At 40.3% G+C, this 17,568-nt stretch overlaps 1 protein-coding gene and 1 pseudogene across 3 annotated transcripts in view; both read right to left on the bottom strand.

Annotated features, from left to right (window-relative positions):
* LOC112619643 overlaps positions 1-17,568 on the bottom strand; it is a 107,692-nt pseudogene that overhangs the window by 35,344 nt on the left and 54,780 nt on the right. The window lies entirely within an intron of this gene.
* LMLN (leishmanolysin like peptidase) overlaps positions 1-17,568 on the bottom strand; it is a 71,142-nt gene that overhangs the window by 8,351 nt on the left and 45,223 nt on the right. For both annotated transcript variants that reach the window (XM_025377729.1, XM_025377728.1), the window contains 3 exons: positions 10,542-10,674; positions 8,027-8,186; positions 5,180-5,310 (listed from right to left, as the gene is read on the bottom strand). In XM_025377729.1, the coding sequence (XP_025233514.1) occupies positions 5,180-5,310; positions 8,027-8,186; positions 10,542-10,674 (424 nt within the window). The remainder of the gene's footprint in view (positions 1-5,179; positions 5,311-8,026; positions 8,187-10,541; positions 10,675-17,568) is intronic.

The raw sequence follows: 17,568 nt of genomic DNA, 5'->3' as shown, positions 1-17,568 counted from the left end.
CCACGCTATCAGCAGGCGTCACAGTAGAACAGTGATGCTTTCAGACATGCAAGTCTCAACGCCGTTCTCCGTCACATACTCCTCAAATCTCCACTAGAAGATATGTTCCATTAAAATTAAAAAGAAATCCAAAAAAGAATACGACACAAAATCCACAAAGTAGGGGATCCAATATGAGAGAGACAGAGGGACCAGAGAACCTCCAGGATGACCCTAACTTGAGATCCCAGCGGGACCTCCAGGATGATCCTGACTCGAGATCCCAAGATGCCAGCTGTGCTGTCAACATAGGATTACACAGCCGAGATGAGCACAGGCCAGAAATGTTCAGAAGAGATTTCCCCAAGACGAAATGGATAGAACACCTCAGGTATCTGGTTGTACTGAAAGGAGATGAGCACAACTGGGAGAACAGCTTAGAATTAAATTAGTGCTAAATACAAAGAAAACTAATTTCATGAAAAAACAAGATATTAAATCTAGAGAAAATGAAATACTGGGGAGAATAGGGAAGTAATCATTGCGTGCTACCAGGTGCCACGTTTGCATAGTCATGGTAACGTAAACAGTGAACACATGTTGATCCATAATCACCAACGGGGGAAGGGGAAACAAGAAGTCTATGATGGGGAAATAGGAAGCGAACACAGCAAGAGGAGGAGGTGAACCAACTAAATTCTTATTTTCTAAAGTCAACAGCTAACACCTGAAATTCAAACCTTATGAAAGAATAATATAAGCTTTTTAAAAATAAAAAAGCAGGCCGGGTGCAGTGGCTCGTGCCTGTAATCCCAGCACTTTGGGAGGCTGGGGCAAGTGGATCACTTGAGGTCAGGATTTTGAGACCAGCCTGGCCAACATGGTGAAACTCTGTCTCTACTAAAAAAAAAAAAAAAAAAAAAAACTAGCTAGGCATGGTGGCAGGTGCCTATAATCCCAGCTACTTGGGAGGCTGAGGCAGGAGAATCACTTGAACCTGGGAAGCGGAGGCTGCAGTGAGCCGAGGGATTATGCCACCTGCATTCCAGCCTGGGCAACAGAGCAAGACTCCATCTCAAAAAAAGTAATAATAATAAAAAAAATAAGAAAGCAAATAGTAAGTCTCCCCTGACTCCTCCACCCCAACAAAACAACAATTAAGAACTGAAAGTGAAGACTCTGGGAAGAAGTAATAAACGTTAAGGAAGTAATAACAGAGGCTCTAGTTTTTTGTTGTTTTGTTTGTTTGTTTGTTTTTGAGATGGAGTCTCACTCCATTGCCCAGGCTGGAGTGCAGTGGTGCAATCTCAGCTCACTGCAACCTCCGTCTCCCAGGTTCAAGAGATTCTCATGCCTCGGCCGCCTGAATAGCTGGGATTATAGGCAAGCGGCCACCATGCCTGGCTAATTTTTGTATTTTTAGTAGAGACAGGGTTTCATCATGTTGCCCAGGCTGGTCTAGAACTCCTGACCTCAAGTGTTAGCCTCAGCTACCCAAAGGGCTGGGATTACAGGCATGAGTCACAGTGCCTGGCCTGAGGCCGTAGTTTTTTGGAAGCAGACAACAAATTAGTTTCAAACTATTTGCATGTATAAGTTTGATCAAAACTAAAATTTAAAAAGGATCAATGTAGTCATGGAAGGAAGATGAGAGGAGGGAAATTAGTTAGGAAACTGTGAAGTGATAATGGCTTGAACTATGAAGGTAAATCTAAAATAAAATAGATATAAGAGATTTCAATAGGAGAGTAATCTAAAGACTTAGTCTGTATTGATCTGTCTTTACAGAACAGAGAATAGAAAACAATCATTCTGGTTTCTAATTAGAGAGACTGGGACCAGTGCTGGAAGCAACACAGCTGAAATGCAGAGTTGTTGAGAGAGGGCTCATAAACTGGATTCTGGACGAACGGAATTCAGAGTGATCAAACTGCAACCGAATGTACTTGTGACATCCACAGTCAGTTCAGACACGGGGCTAGAATGATATAAGATGATACTAAGAATGGCTCTTTAATACACACCACAGAACAGTATGTGTAACTTGATACTATTGGTGTAAAAAATGAAACAAAAATATAAATTTGTGCCTGCACAGAGTTTATCTTTAGAAGGATACAAGAAACTGGTAATGTTAACTCCCTCTGAAGGGAGAAATGAGTGACTGAAAGACAGGGCTGGGAAAAAGGCTTTTCCTGTACATTCTTTTGCATCTTTTGAATTTTTCACCATGTGAATTGCTGACTTATTTAATAAATATATAAATTACTTAAAAATTTATATTAAAAGGTGCCATCAGCACAAACGGTGATGTGTTAAGGCCCAGGACCTCAGTTTCATCAGGAAAAACATGCTAAGAACACAAAGGGTTGACATGAAAACACGCGCCTCAAGGTGTCTTTTGTACAGAGAAAATACAGTCCCCTTTGAACTTGCACCTGAAGCATTTCATCCCACTTTTTCTTTCACTTATTCTTATTTATGTTCATCACAGCAATTATTTAGCCACAGATAGCCAATCTGTAACTTATAACAAAGCCCATTTCAACAACTCATTATCTTATGGGCGCATATCCTACAGGTGTCAAAGCCCACAGAACATAAAACACCTGGAGAGAACCTAATGTGAACATGGACTTCGGACGATGATCTGGGTTCATCGATTGCACCAAAAATACCTCTGTGGTACAGGATGCTGACGGTGTGGGAGGCCACGTGTGTGTGGAGCAGGGGAATATGGGAACTCTCTGTACCTTCTGCTCAAATTTGCTGTGAACCTAAAATTGTTCTAAAAAATAAAGTCTATTAATAATAATAAAAAATAAACCTCAAAATAACACCAAAAACCCCTCAACAACAACAAAAAACCTAGTCTGGTAGTTCCTAGAAAAGCTGAACATAGAATTGCCATATGATACAGCAATTCTACTCCCGAGAAGACTGAAAACAGGGAGTCAGACAGATACACAGAAGCCAGTGTTCACTGCAGCAAGATCCCAACAGCCAAGAGGTGGATGCAAACAACCTAAGTGTCCGTCAACTGATTCAAAACGTGACAGATCCATACAATGGAGTGTTATTCAGACATATAAAGGAAAACTGTTCTGATACATGCCACAGTGTGGATGTGTCCTGACAACGCCATGCTAAGTAAAAGAAGTCAGGTGCAAGAGGACAAATATTGTATGATTCTACTTATAAGGACTACCTAGATTAGGCAAATCTACAGACAGAGAACAGAGAATAGAGAATAGAGGCTGTCAGGGCTGGGGGAGGAGGAACAGGGAGGGATTGTTGAGTGAGTACAGAGTTTCAGTTTTTGGGATCATGAAAACCTGTGAGACGCAGAGTGGTGATATGCACGACAACGTGAATGCATTTAGTGCCACTTAACTGTACAAGTAAAAACAGTTACAGTGGAAATGTTTGTGTTATATCTATTTTGCCACAATTTTAAGAAAACAAAGCTCAGCGATCCCTCCCTTTCTCCTTTCCCCTTCCTCAAAAGTAATTACGTCTAAAGCCGTTAAGTGAGGAAAGGTAGGTGATCTGTATGGAGGGGCAGAGGGAGGCCTGTGACTGGGAGGTCACGCAGAGTTGGCAGGGTGAGGAGGGTGATGGGAGTGAGAGAAAGTGGACAGGATGTGGATAGATCAAATGAGTAAACATACTGAGATGACAGGAGCTGGATTTCTCACTGTTGGTGAAGGAAGTACAAATATGAAAAGGTGGAAAACTAAAATAAATCCTTTGGTGTCAGACAAGTTCTCACACCAATGGAATCAAACCAGCCTTACTGATGCGAACTCATGGTTACACACACACAGTCACAGGAGAGTGTACTGATACATATACATACATTTCCTGCCTTACTAAGAGGGCCTGATGAACTGGTATTCCCAGTTCCCAACTGCGATTATCAATGGCAATGAACAGTGTAATCAGCACTCAGATCTTAATCTCTAAACACCACACTTCACTGAAAGTAACTGGAGGTCTTTAGAGAAATGGTTAATTACATGTCAGGGGCAGACAAAGAACAAAGTGAGCTTAGAATATCTTGTGACAGAAAAAAAAGAAATATTCAGCCAAGCATGGTGGCTCATGCTTATTGTAATCCCAGCACTTTGGGAGACCAAGGCGGGAGGATCAGTTTAGGCCAGAAGTTTGAGACCAGCCTGGCCAATTTTTGTACTAAAAATACAAAACTTAGCTGGGTGTGGCGGTGCATGCCTGTGATTCCAGCTGTGCAGGAGGCTGAGACACAAGAACCTCTGGAACCCGGGAGGCGGAGCTTGCAGTGAGCCGAGATCGCACCACTGCACTCCAGCCTGGGTGACAGAGTGAGACTCCGTCTCAAAAAAAAAAAAAAAAAAAGAGGATTGCTTGGGCCCTGAAGTTCTAATCTAGCCCCAGCAACATAGTGAGACCTCTTCTCTACAAAAAATCAAAAACGTAGTCCGGTGTGTGGTGCACACCTGTAGTCCCAGCTGCTCAGGAGGCTGAGGTGGGGAGGTCGCTTGAGCACAGGAGGTGGAGGATACAGTGAGCCATGACTGCACCAGCACTCCAGCCTAGCTGACAGCAAGACCCTGTCTCAAAAAAGAGAAAAAGAAAAAAAAAATTGTAGTTTGTCCTTTTTGGATTTCTAATTACAAAGGAAAAAAGACCCTATTATTAATCAGCAACTGATATATTAATTCTTTTTTCTTTATTTTTTTAGAGAAAGGGTCTCACTTTGTTGCCTAGGATGGTCTCGAATTCTGGGCTCAAGCGATCCTCCTGGCTCAGCCTCCCAAAGTGCTGGGATTACAGGCGTGAGCCACCATGTCCAGCCTGATTTACTAATTCTTATAACCCATGCAGTCCTCAGACCTTTTGAAATAAAATTGTACATTTTTTCCATTACAAAGTAATATTTGCTCAAGAACAAAAGTACATATTTGCCATTACTTCCTCAGAATACATGCCCAGAAGTAACATTACAGCAATTATATACATATTTTTAAGAGGCAGTTTTTCTAAAGAAATGACAATATTTTCATAAAACATAAGCATCTAAACTAATATTTACATAAACAAGATAAAGTATTGATCAGTAAATTACATAAAAATATGAAAGTATAATTTAAAATACACAACCATAAAAGAGATAAAATCACACAATATTTGGCATAACTAAAAACAAACATAAGCTTACCTGATAGCATCCGCTCCCCCAGTCTGGGTAACTCAGCTTCCTCTCACACTTTTCCATAACAAATGCTGATTTCTGAATTAGACAAACTGAATGAGGTCCATACTTTTCAGCGCCATAGTTCTTAAAAATTTCTGAGGCAAAGAAGAAAAGTCTCCTTAAAAATTGACTTCTGGCTCAAAGAACAAGAAACTGAAGCATTCCATTTTTATGATTAAAAATTGCTTTAAAAATCAAACATGTTTCATGGAAATTTTAAATTTAAAAAATTAGGATAGACAAGATTCCAAACTCACACTAGGTTCTTAATGATTAACAGGAGAAAACTACTGTATCAGACACAAGGGAATAAAACTGGGCCCAAAGTTTTCTAGGTTAAATATACAGAAGAACTAGCACTAAGAATCACTAGATCACGAGACACCAATATAAGAATCATCTTCACTGGTGGTCTAAATAGGAGGCACCTCCAAATGACCCATGATAGGATGAGGCCAAGTGATTTCTATAATGCAGACTTTTGGGGGGTGTTGCAACTTCTGAAAACTTTTTTATATCTTCAACTTGTGTCACCTCCTGGAAGTCCATAAATATTAGGTTGGTGCAGAAGTAACTGCGGTTTTTGCATTACTTTAATGGCAAAACCACAATTACTCCTGCACCAACCTAGTAAGATGCTGATCTAATCTCACATTAAGCACAAACCTGGAGAGGACAGGGTGGAATGAAAGGCCTCTAAATACCTAATGGACAAAGGGACAAAGCTCTTAAACCCAAGCAATAATTTCCTCTCTTTAGACTCTTCACAATAAGTTTTATTTTGGGAAGTAGAAAGTTCAATTAGCCCATTTTGAAATATTATAAAGATAAGTGTTTTACGTCAGTTTTGATAAATCTTAACATATAAGCTAAGAAAAAATGCAAATTAGAATAAAACAGAATTCTTTACTTCTTTTGAGTATCAGAGTCTTTGAAAAGTATAGTGATCAGTGTCTAAAATGGGGTTCCGGGCTGGACGTGGTGGCTCAAGTCTATAATTTCAACACTTTGGGAGGCTAAGGAGGGAGGACTGCCTGAGGCCAGGAGTTTGAGGCCAGTCTGGGTAACACAGCAAGCCTCGTGCACACCTGTAGTCCTGGCTCTGGGGAGTCTGAGGCAGGAGAATCACTTGAGCCCAGGAGTTACAGGTTACAGTGAGCTATGATGGTGCCACTGCACTCCAACTTGGGTGACAGAGTGAGACTTCATCTCTAAAAAATAATAATAATAAAAAAACAGAATTCAGCAAACTATAACCCTCAGGCCAAATCCTAACACATTCATTCATTTACATATGGTCTGTCACTGCTTTCAGACTGTAACAGCAGAGGTGAAGAGCTGAATCAGGAAGCCAGAGACTTGACGACCCACAAAGCCTCAAATATTTATAATTTTGTCCGTTACAAAAAAAGTTTGCCAACTCCACCTCTAAAACAATAACATGTGATAGTACATCTCTGGCAAATCCATAGCCGACAGATCTGTGCATTTCTTTTGCTTTAATACGGAACTGCTGAGTAGTTACAAGTTGTTAGGATATTTATTTATTTATTTATTTATTTATTTATTTATTTATTCATTCTGTATTTTTATGTGAGATGGGGTCTCACTGTGTTGCCCAGGCTGGAGTGCAGTGGCATGATCTCGGCTCACTGCAACCTCCACCTCCTGGGCTACTCAAGCAATCCTCCAGCCTTGTCCTCCTGCATAGCTGGGACCACAGGTGTGCACCATCACACCTGGCTAATTTTTTGTATTTTTTGATACAGACAGGGTTTCACTATGTTGCTCAGCTGGCCTCAAACTCCTGAGCTCAAGCAATGCACCTGCCTTGGCCTCCCAAAGTGCTGCGATTACAGGCATGAGCCACTGTGCCTGGGCAGGACATTTATTAAATAGATGAGTGATGGGGAAAAACGCTGCAGGAATCCAGTTACATCTGCCAAGTTTAAGAGTAAAAGGTAAGAATACAAAAATTTAGAATTTAAATGCCTTAGTCTGTAATAAAGTATGGAATGGGGGTGGGGGTTTGGAGACTAGGTTAAAACTTCTGATGAACACAGAGAGAAAAACTACTTACTGCCCTTTCTTACATCAGATGTGAGAACATTTCTGTTTACAAAGGTAATTAGTATGAGCAGTAACTTATTGCAGAATATCCAATTCTTTATTCCTTTGATAGCTTGTTCATTTATATGTGTTAAGAGGAAACAAATAATACGGTAACATATCTTACTCGCCATGAGACAAGAACATTGTTTTGACATCTGAAGAGTGACATGTTGCTTCTAACTTACATAAACGCAGCTTATCTAAGGTATTTTAATAAAAAGAGGTTGGCATTGGAGGATCTTGCACTGACACAAATTAACTATATTACTTAGTATCTATCCGCTTATCTGGGAAATACAGTAATGTCTTCCTTATGTTTCTCATAATGTTTTCAGAAGAATAAAATGGTAAGAATGAAAGTGGTTTGCAAATGGAAAGTGCCATGCAGCTAGAAGGTATGACTAAAATATAGTGTGTGCACGCATACGCTAATAATCCCTTCGATAGGTCAGGCACAGTTGCAAGCACTTACTACATTAATTCATTTAATTCTCACAACTCTATAAGTATTGTCTCCATTGTACAGATGAAGAAACAGGCAGAGAAAAGCTAAGTCACTTCTTAAATATGGATAGCAGCTGAACTATAAAGCAAATTCAGACCGTTCTGCTCTAGGGTCTGTGCCCTTAACCACTATTCTATATTGCTGATATATAATTTTAATATGTATATTAAACTTCATTTCACTAGCCGACTAACCTGGTTGATTTTCCAATATTCTACAATCTGAGCTGCGCTGATATTCACCACTTAAATGCCAACTGAATTCCTGACTGAAAGGGCAATAGTCAGCAATTTCCACGGAGCCACCATAATAAGGCAAATCTTCTGCAGGTATCCCACTGAGTTCATCAAAGTACTGCAAAACAAATATTGGGAAGACAAGAAAGAAACATTCTGTATAAACAAGAGGAAGTGCACAGGTAATATTTTGCAACCCTCTAATGCCATATAACACAAGATACTAAAGTACTTTTCTTCATCCACTGCACCAAATAAAGAAGACAGTAGTAAACCACCAGAGGAGTAATTTAAGGTTGCTATAGTTCTACAAATAAACAAGGTAAGTAAATGAGTCTTACGTTATGTATTACAATGTTCAATTAGACTAATGTTTTAAACGAATGAAATAGTTTTAATTACACTGAGTACAAAGAAGTTTTAAGAGTTGACAAAATATAAAACTAATGCATAAAGTTACATTTTAAATATATTTTTCAAGAGTTTTTAGGAGGCAGTTTACACGTTGTTTTGACAAACTTGAAAAAATTAAAATCTGAGAAAATAAATGAGATCATATATAAAAAATACTTTGAATGCCAAAGGTACAAGGCACCAGATACATTTATTGTTCCTTTCTTTTTTTTTTTTTTTTTTTTGAGACAGAGTCTCGCTCTGCCGCCCAGGCTGGAGTGCAGTGGCCGGATCTCAGCTCACTGCAAGCTCCGCCTCCCGGGTTCACGCCATTCTCCTGCCTCAGCCTCCCGAGTAGCTGGGACTACAGGCGCCCGCCACCTCGCCCGGCTAGTTTTTTGTATTTTTTTAGTAGAGACAGGGTTTCACCGTGTCAGCCAGGATGGTCTCGATCTCCTGACCTCGTGATCCGCCCGTCTCGGCCTCCCAAAGTGCTGGGATTACAGGCTTGAGCCACCGCGCCCGGCCGTTCCTTTCTTTTTTATAGTAATTTTATGGCCGGACATGGTGGCTCACGCCTATAATCCCAGCACTGTGGGAGGCCAAGGTGGGCGGATCACCTGAGGTCAGGAGTTCAAGACCAGCCTGGCCAACATATAGTGAAACCCCATCTCTACTAAAAAAAAATAATAATAATACAAAAATTAGCTGGGCATGGTGGTGCACAGCTGTAGTCCCAGCTACTTGAGAAGCTGAGGCAGGAGAATTGCTTGAACCTGGGAGGCAGAAGTTGCAGTGAGCCAAGATCATACCACTGCACTCCAGCCTGGGTGACAGCAAGACTCCATCTCCAAAAATAAATAAATAAATGAAAATAAAATAATTTTATGTGTTTTTTCACCCCTGGATGCACCAGAGAAATTTTTAAAGATGTTACATTTTTGAGTTATATTACTATGCCTATGAATACATTTGCTATTTTATGGTATCTGAAGCATTCAGTGAGCTTATAAATATGTGTAGGAAGCTTAAAATTCAGCAGCTTTATTTTAAATTAGCTTCTGAGACATCATTTCTGACAAAAGGTTCCTTTGTAAATAGCAGGTACAGTTGAGGCTTTTTAAAGATAGCTTTGGCAACAAGAAATGTAAAGGTCATGGCAAAGCGCGGGGGCTCACGCCTGTAATCTCAACACTTTGCGAGGCCGAGGTGGGTGGATCACATGAGGTCAGGAGTTCGAGACCAGCCTGGCCAACATGGTGAAACCCCGTCTCTATTAGAAATACACAAAGTAGCCAGACATGTTGGCTCACACCTGTAATCCCAGTGCTTTTGGAGGCCGAGGCACATGGATCACTTGAGGCCAGGAGTTCGAGACCAGCCTGGGCAACATGGCAAAACTCCACCTCTACTAAAAAATATGAAAATTAGCCAGGCATGGTGGCTCGCAGCTGTAAACCCAGCTACTCAGGAGGCTGAGGCACGAGAATCACTTGAACCCGGGAAGGGGAGGCTGCAGTGAGCTGCGATCATGCCACTGCACTCCAGCCTGGGCGACAGAGTGAGACTCCGTCTCAAAAAAAAAAAAAAAAAAAAAGATAAAACATAAAAAGAAACATAAAGGTCAAATCAGAGATCCAGACAAGATATGTGTGACCATTTCCTTAATCTTTTGGATCCCATGAATCAAATCTTTTCCAAAGCAGAGTTTCCAAGTCTTCTAATTAATTGGATTAGAGTACTTAAGTTATTTTCTTTAAAGATTTTTTTTCTGTGTAGATTAGAGGAATTTAAATAGCAAGATTTTGGAAATAATTAGAAAACATAAACAGGTAAAAACAGATCAAATATTCAAATTCTTCTTGCCATTATTGTAAGACACTGCTAGATTTTAACTAAGTGCTATCAATTAGGACATTAGTTATAAAGAAATGGAAGCATTATTCCATTTTTTTCTAACTTATGGAAAACAAACAGGGCCTTATAAATTAAGAAACTTACGAGAATTTACTCTTTTAATTAAAATGGAGACTACTTTTGAAAAGCTGATTCCTACAACTGTGCCCCAGACCCGTTTTACCTGGTATTCCTGTGGTAAAGGTTTAGGGAACTTCTGCAAATTACACACTGCAACTGCTCTCTGGTCCTGTCTGCAAGTTAACTGCAGTGGGTTACTTCTGAGCGTGTCACAGTAAGGGCTCAGTGTCTGCCTCCTGCAAACAAAGAGAAGTGCCACAGTATCAAACTTTAAAGAAAATATTGCAAGTCCATTAAACAGCCAACAAGTGGAAATCCAGATCCCGGCCTAAAAACACAAACCTTCATAATTAACAAATGGGATTCTCGGAAAGAGATGGAGGTAACGTCCCCTCTGCCCTGCAGCTACAAAGAGTGAAATTTTCTCTATTCAATAATCTGACAGTTTGTTTAATTGACCACCTTCACCAGACAATCTTATTTTCCTGTGCAAAATAGAGATTATGTGAATATTCCTAATTGTTACCAACTTGTTCTGTTCCATTAAATGTAATCTTGAAAATATAATTTGAAAAAAGGGCATGTAAATTATTAAAAGATATTAGAATCTGTTGCACTGTCTTGCAAAAACAACCTTCAAACAAACCTGTAATTCTTAGCAGTCATCAAATTGACAATTTACAATATAAAAATTATATTAATATCATAATAGCAATTTTATAAACAAAATCTCAGTATTCCTAAATAATAGAAATCCTATTAATACTGGTCTACCAAATTGTAATAGAATCATTGACAATTTTTCTCTTCTTCCACGTATTTCTTAAGGAAAAAAAGCCTGTATTAAATATTTCTTATTTTAAGGAAAATTGATGAATTGTCTTATTTAAATGAACACAGTGTATCAGCATACATCTTTAGGGAGTTACAGCTTCCTAAGATGAAACATACAAAATACTTACCACAGTCTTCAGCAAATTGGAAGCAGCACAGTGTAACAGGAAAGCAAACGTTTTGAAGTAATCGCACAGGTCTGGGTTCAAACACCAGCACCAGCCACACTTCTGTGGAAATTACTTAACTTTCCTGAGCTTCAATCGCAAAGCACTCAGTGCCTGGCACACGCAGGCTACTCAATAAATGTAATTTCTGCTGTTTATACCATTTTCATAAAATTTTCATATAAGGCAATATTTTAACTTCTCATGATAAAGCTTCGAATGAATATGGAAGTTCATATTCCAATAGTTCTTAACCAATGACTTTCTTGATTCCATGAAAGTCATTTCTGTTTTTTGTCTAAAACCAAAAGGCATATTATATTTACTTTAAATTACATAAAATGAGTTTTGGCTAAATGAATAAAGAAGAAAAAAGAAGTTAAAAGTTAGCGATTTTAAACATTCCAAAGTTAGAGCTAAGATTCATGGCTTACAAATTCCAGAGAAGCACTGTCAAGAGAGCTAGAAAAAGTCTCTATCTGTGCTGTCCGATGTCGCCATCGATCATGTATGTCACCTGAAAGGTGACTAGTTAACTGAAGAACTAATTTTTTTTTTCTTTTTTTTTGAGGCGGAGTCTTGCTCTGTCGCCAGGCTGGAGTGCAGTGGTGCAATCTCGGTTCGCTGCAAGCTCCGCCTCCCAGGTTCAAGCAATTCTCCTGCCTCAGCCTCCTGAGTAGCTGGGACTACAGGCGCTGCCACCACAATTACACCTGGCTAATTTTTGTATTTTTAGTAGAGACGGGGTTTCACCATGTTAGCCAGGATGGTCTCGATCTCTGAACCTCGTGATCTGCCCACCTCAGCCTCCCAAACTGCCGGGATTACAGTCATGGGCCACCGTGCCTGGCCCTGAGGAACTAAATTTTAAATGGTATTTAACTTTAACTAACTTAAATATAAGTTCAGCCCCATGTGGCTAATGGTACCACATTAGACAGTATAGCTCTAGAGTCAATATTCACATCAAATGAGCTAGGCAGAGGAGTTGGGTAGTTTATCAGTTTTAGTTCCTTCAAACATAGAAAGAACCTTATTTTAAGTATGTGTACATTGAAGTGATTCAAATAAGTATGGTTCTGCCTATGCTCACTCAACCAACCCCTTCTCACACCGGTTTCCCAACAATGGAGAAGAGTCACAGTTGACGAAGCCCAGAAGTTAGGCATCGGCCCCTGTGCTCAAGAACGGCCGCACTGGAACCCCTAACATACACACAGGCAGACACTGGAACCCCTAACATACACACAGGCAGACACTGGAACCCCTAACATACACACAGGCAGACTGGGTCTGTGCTGCCGGAAGATGGCTTCTATCCTGTGAATGATTCTGAACTTCAATGCTCCCAAGTGGGACATTTGAATGATTATGACAGGGGTCAGCAAACTCAACTCTTGGGTCAAATCCTGACCACAGTCTGCTTTCTTTCTTGTCGATTTTTTGTTTTTAAAACAGGGTCTCGTTGCCCAGGCTGGAGTGCAGTGACACAACCGCACAACCATAGCTCACCGCAGCCCTGATCTTCTGGGCTCAAGCAATCCTCCCACCTCAGCCTCCCAAGCAAGTGGGACTACAAGCATGTGCCACCATGCTCACTTGCTTTTTGTAGAGATGGGGAAGATGACAGGAACATGGCCATGCCCATTGGTTTTGCCTCTTGCTGTATAAAAGCAGAGGTAAGTAGTTGTGACACAGATTGTAACAACCCTCAAAACCTAAAACATTTACTATTTGGACCTTAAAAAAAAAGCCTTGCTGGCACTGGCTTATGAATCAAAGGATAGAAGAGAATTCAAGGGACCCACGGCTTTAGTTTTTAAGAATAAAGAAGTAGAAGTCCCTTCTGTTTCAGGTCTTAGGTGATGCTATAATTGGGATCAAAAGGGGAATAAACAGAGTTGCAACTGTTAACAGAAAAGTGAACAAAAACCTCCCTGAGCTCTTGCCGCTGCAGTGTGAATTACAGACTTCCTCTGACACACCGGGACAGTGGTTCCCAAACTCCATTACACAGTAAGATCACTCGGGAATTTAGTAAAACAAACTCACACAACGCTAGTGCCTGGCTCTTAGCACAGTCATGATTTAACTTGTAACCTGGGTATGGAGAGTTTTTCAAGTTCTCTAGATGATTTTCATAAGCAGCAAAATTTGAGAACCCCTAACTGGCAGATCAGGCTGTAGTGCAGGGTTAACAAGCTGTCCTCAGAGTGGCTGCCGGTGCTTCTGGCTACTGCCTATTATCTTCACATTAGGGTTACAACCCAGAGGTCAGACTCCTTAGTAGAAACCACAAGTGATTTAAATTGCTTTATGACCTAACGCAGGTAAGAAAAGATGAGAATAACATTTTCTTTTCTTTCTTTCTTTTTTTTTTTTTTTTTTTGCAACAGGGTCTTGCTGTCACCCACACTGGATTGCAGTGGCATGATCATAGCTCACCACAGCTGTGATCTCCTGGGCTCAAGGGATCCTCACACCACAGCCCCCAAGGAGCTGGGACTACAGGGCCATGCCACCATGCCACCATGCCAGCCTAATTTTTTTACTTTGTAGAGATAGGGTCATGTTGCCTAAGCAACATGGTCTCAAACTCCTGGGCTCAAGCAATCTTCCCTCTTCCCAAAGTGCTGGGATTACAGGTGTGAGCCACCACACCATACCTGACCCACCAGGGGAAATTTTTTTAAATATAGAAAGAGAAATGTAAGTACCACTTCTAATTCCGGGAAGATGGACTAGAGAAGAGGCTTTTCCTATTCCTCCCTCTGAGTACAACTAAAACCCAGTCACTGAATTCCTGGAAGATGGACTAGAGAAGAGGCTTTTCCCCATTCCTCCCTCTGAGTACAACTAAAACCCAGTCACTGAATTCCTGGAAGATGGACTAGAGAGGAGGCTTTTCCCCATTCCTCCCTCTGAGTACAACTAAAACCCAGTCACTGAATTCCTGGAAGATGGACTAGAGAAGAGGCTTTTCCTATTCCTCCCTCTGAGTACAACTAAACACCCAGTCACTGTAAATTAAAGAAATAAAAGAAGACTCTGAAGGGTAGAGAGAACTCACACTAGTTAAGGACTTCAGGACTCGAAGACTGACGTGGTGGTGAATTCTCTCAACAACTGATAGACCAACTAGGCAGGAAATCAGCAAGGATACAGAAGGACTTAACATCATCAACCAACAGGATGTAACTGACATTTACACAACACTCCACCCAACGTCAAGGACTTAACACCATCAACCAACAGGATGTAACTGACATTTACACGACACTCCACCCAGCGTCAGAATGTATGTTCTTTTCAAGTGCCCATGAAACGTGTATAAGATTGGCTGGGCGTGGTGGCTCACGCCCGTAATCCCAACACTTTGGGAAGAAGCCAAGGCAGGTGGATCAGCTGTGGTCAGGAGTTCAAGACCAGCCTGGTAAACAGGATGAAACCCCATCTCTACTAAAAATACAAAAACTTAGCCGGGCGTGGTGGCGGGCGCCGGTAGTCCCAGCTACTTGGAAGGCTGAGGCAGGAGAAGAGCTTGAACTCAGCACCAGAGGCTGCAGTGAGCCAAGATCATACCACTGCACTCCAGCCTGGGTGGTAGAGTGAAACTCCATCTCAAAAAAATAAAAAAAATAAAAAAACATATATCAAGATAAGACCATATGTTGGGCCATAAAACAAACCTGAACAAATTTAAAATAACTCAAATCATACAGCATATATTCTCCAACTACAATTCAACAACAAAAAATAACAGAAAAATGTCCAAATACTTGTATACCAAACAACACAATTCTACATAATCCATGGGTCAAAGAAGAATCTCAAAGAAAAATTTTTAAAAATACATTGAACTAAATGAAAATAAAAACACATTGAAATTTGTGAGACAAAGCTAAAGAAATGCTGAGAGGAAAATGTATAGCAACAAACAGCTACATTAGAAACAGGAAATATCTCAAATCAATAATCTCAAAAATCGAGATTAAGAACAGAAAAATAGGCCGGGCACAGTGGCTCACGACTGTAATCCCAGCACTTTGGGAGGCAGAGGTGGGCAGACTGCTAGAGCCCAGGAGTTCAAGACTAGCCTGAGCAATACAGTGAAACCCTGTCTCTACAAAAATATAAAAATTTAGCTAGGTGTGGTGGTGTGCGCCTGTAGTCCCAGCTACTCGAAAGGCTGAGGAAAAAGGTTTGCTTTCTTACAATAATGGAATTAAACTAGAAATCAATAACAGAAAGATAGCTGGAACATCTCAAAATAGCTGGAAATTAAACAAAGCACTTTTAAATAATACAGTGGTCAAAGAAGAAATCTTAAGAGAAAGTTAAAAATATTTTGAACTTGAAGTGACACAAGAGTTTTGAATTAAAAGAAAGAGAAAAATATTTTGAACTAAGTCAAAATAAAAATAAAGCATGATAAACACCTCATTATATCCTAGGATTTATTACTTCAGAGTATGACACAAATCATGTATTTATTTATTTAGAGATGGGGTCTTACTCTGCTGCCCAGGATGGAGTGCTGTGGTATAGTCATAGCTCACTGCAGCCTCAAGCTTCTGGGCTCCAGTGATCCTCCTGCTTCAGTCTCCTGAGTAGCTGGGACTACAGGCATGTGCCACCACACCCACCTCATTTTTGTACATTTTTGTAGAGATGGGCTTTCGCCATGTTGTCCAGGCTAGTCTTGAACTCCTGGGCTCAAGCAATCAGCCTGCCTCAGCCTCCCAAAGTGCTAGGATTACAAGTGTGAGCCACCATGTCTGGCCATAAATAATAATTTAAATTAAGCCAATATTAAGTATGACAGGGGAGCCCATTATTTGCTCATTTAGTAATAATTATTATGTATTTCATAACTTTTCTTCTATTATTTTTTAAATCTCTCTTACTGGAAGGATATATCTGTTTTTCAAAATGTGTCAGATTTGAAAAAGATCAAGTTTAACTGACATAATTGTTCTGAGAGCCATACTGATTAATTAAAGGGAAAATAATTGGGGAAAAAAGAGAAAACTCCAGATCTGTATTCATCACAAATACAGAAACCAAAATCCACAACAAAATAATAGTCCATAGAATTCAGCAACATATAGAAATAATTATATGCCATGACCAAGTGGGGTTTACTCCAGGAATGCAAGGGTGATTTAATATTTGAAAATCAACCAATGAAATCCACCATATTAACAGGCGAAAAAAATCACATGATTATGCATATCAGCTAAAGTAGAAAAAGCATTTGACAGAAGGCAATATCCATTCACGATTAAAGCTCTCAGACACATAGGAATAGAGAGCTACTTTCTTAACATGTATAAAACATGTATAAAAGATAAAGAACATGTATAAAAACATGTATAAAGAACATGTATACAAATCTGCAGCTAACATTACATTTAATAATGAAAGACTGAATGTTTTCTCCCATGTTTATGGATTGGAAAACTCAACACAGTAAAAATGTCAATTCTCCTCAAATTGACACACAGGGTTAATGCAGCTCCTAGCAAAATCCCTGCAAGTTTTTTGGCAGATACAGACAAGATTATTGTAAAATGTATATGGAAATGCAAAGGAACCAAAACAGCCAGAACAATTTTTTTTTTTTTTTTTGAGACGGAGTCTCGCTCTGTCGCCCAGGCTGGAGTGCAGTGGCCAGATCTCAGCTCACTGCAAGCTCCGCCTCCCGGGTTCACGCCATTCTCCGGCCTCAGCCTCCCGAGTAGCTGGGACTACAGGCGCCTGCCACCTCACCCGGCTAGTTTTTTGTATTTCTTAATAGAGACGGGGTTTCACCGTGTTAGCCAGGATGGTCTCGATCTCCTGACCTCGTGATCCGCCCGTCTCGGCCTCCCAAAGTGCTGGGATTACAGGCTTGAGCCACCGCGCCCGGCCCAACAATTTTAAAATAAAGTGGAAAGAAGCAGTCTACCCAATTTCAAGACTTACTAAATAATTATAGTAATTAAGGGCTGTGTGTTACTGGTGGAGGCACAAACACGGGGATCACTGGAACAGAACGGAAAACCCAGAAACAGAAACAGATACACCCAACTGATTGTTTCTGCCAAAGGCACGAAAGCAATTCCATGAAGGAAAGACAGCCTTTCC

This window comes from Theropithecus gelada, chromosome 2, assembly GCF_003255815.1.
Source record: "Theropithecus gelada isolate Dixy chromosome 2, Tgel_1.0, whole genome shotgun sequence".
In the NCBI taxonomy this organism is placed as follows: Eukaryota; Metazoa; Chordata; class Mammalia; order Primates; family Cercopithecidae; genus Theropithecus; species Theropithecus gelada.
This window is presented reverse-complemented; position numbering and strand designations above follow the sequence as displayed.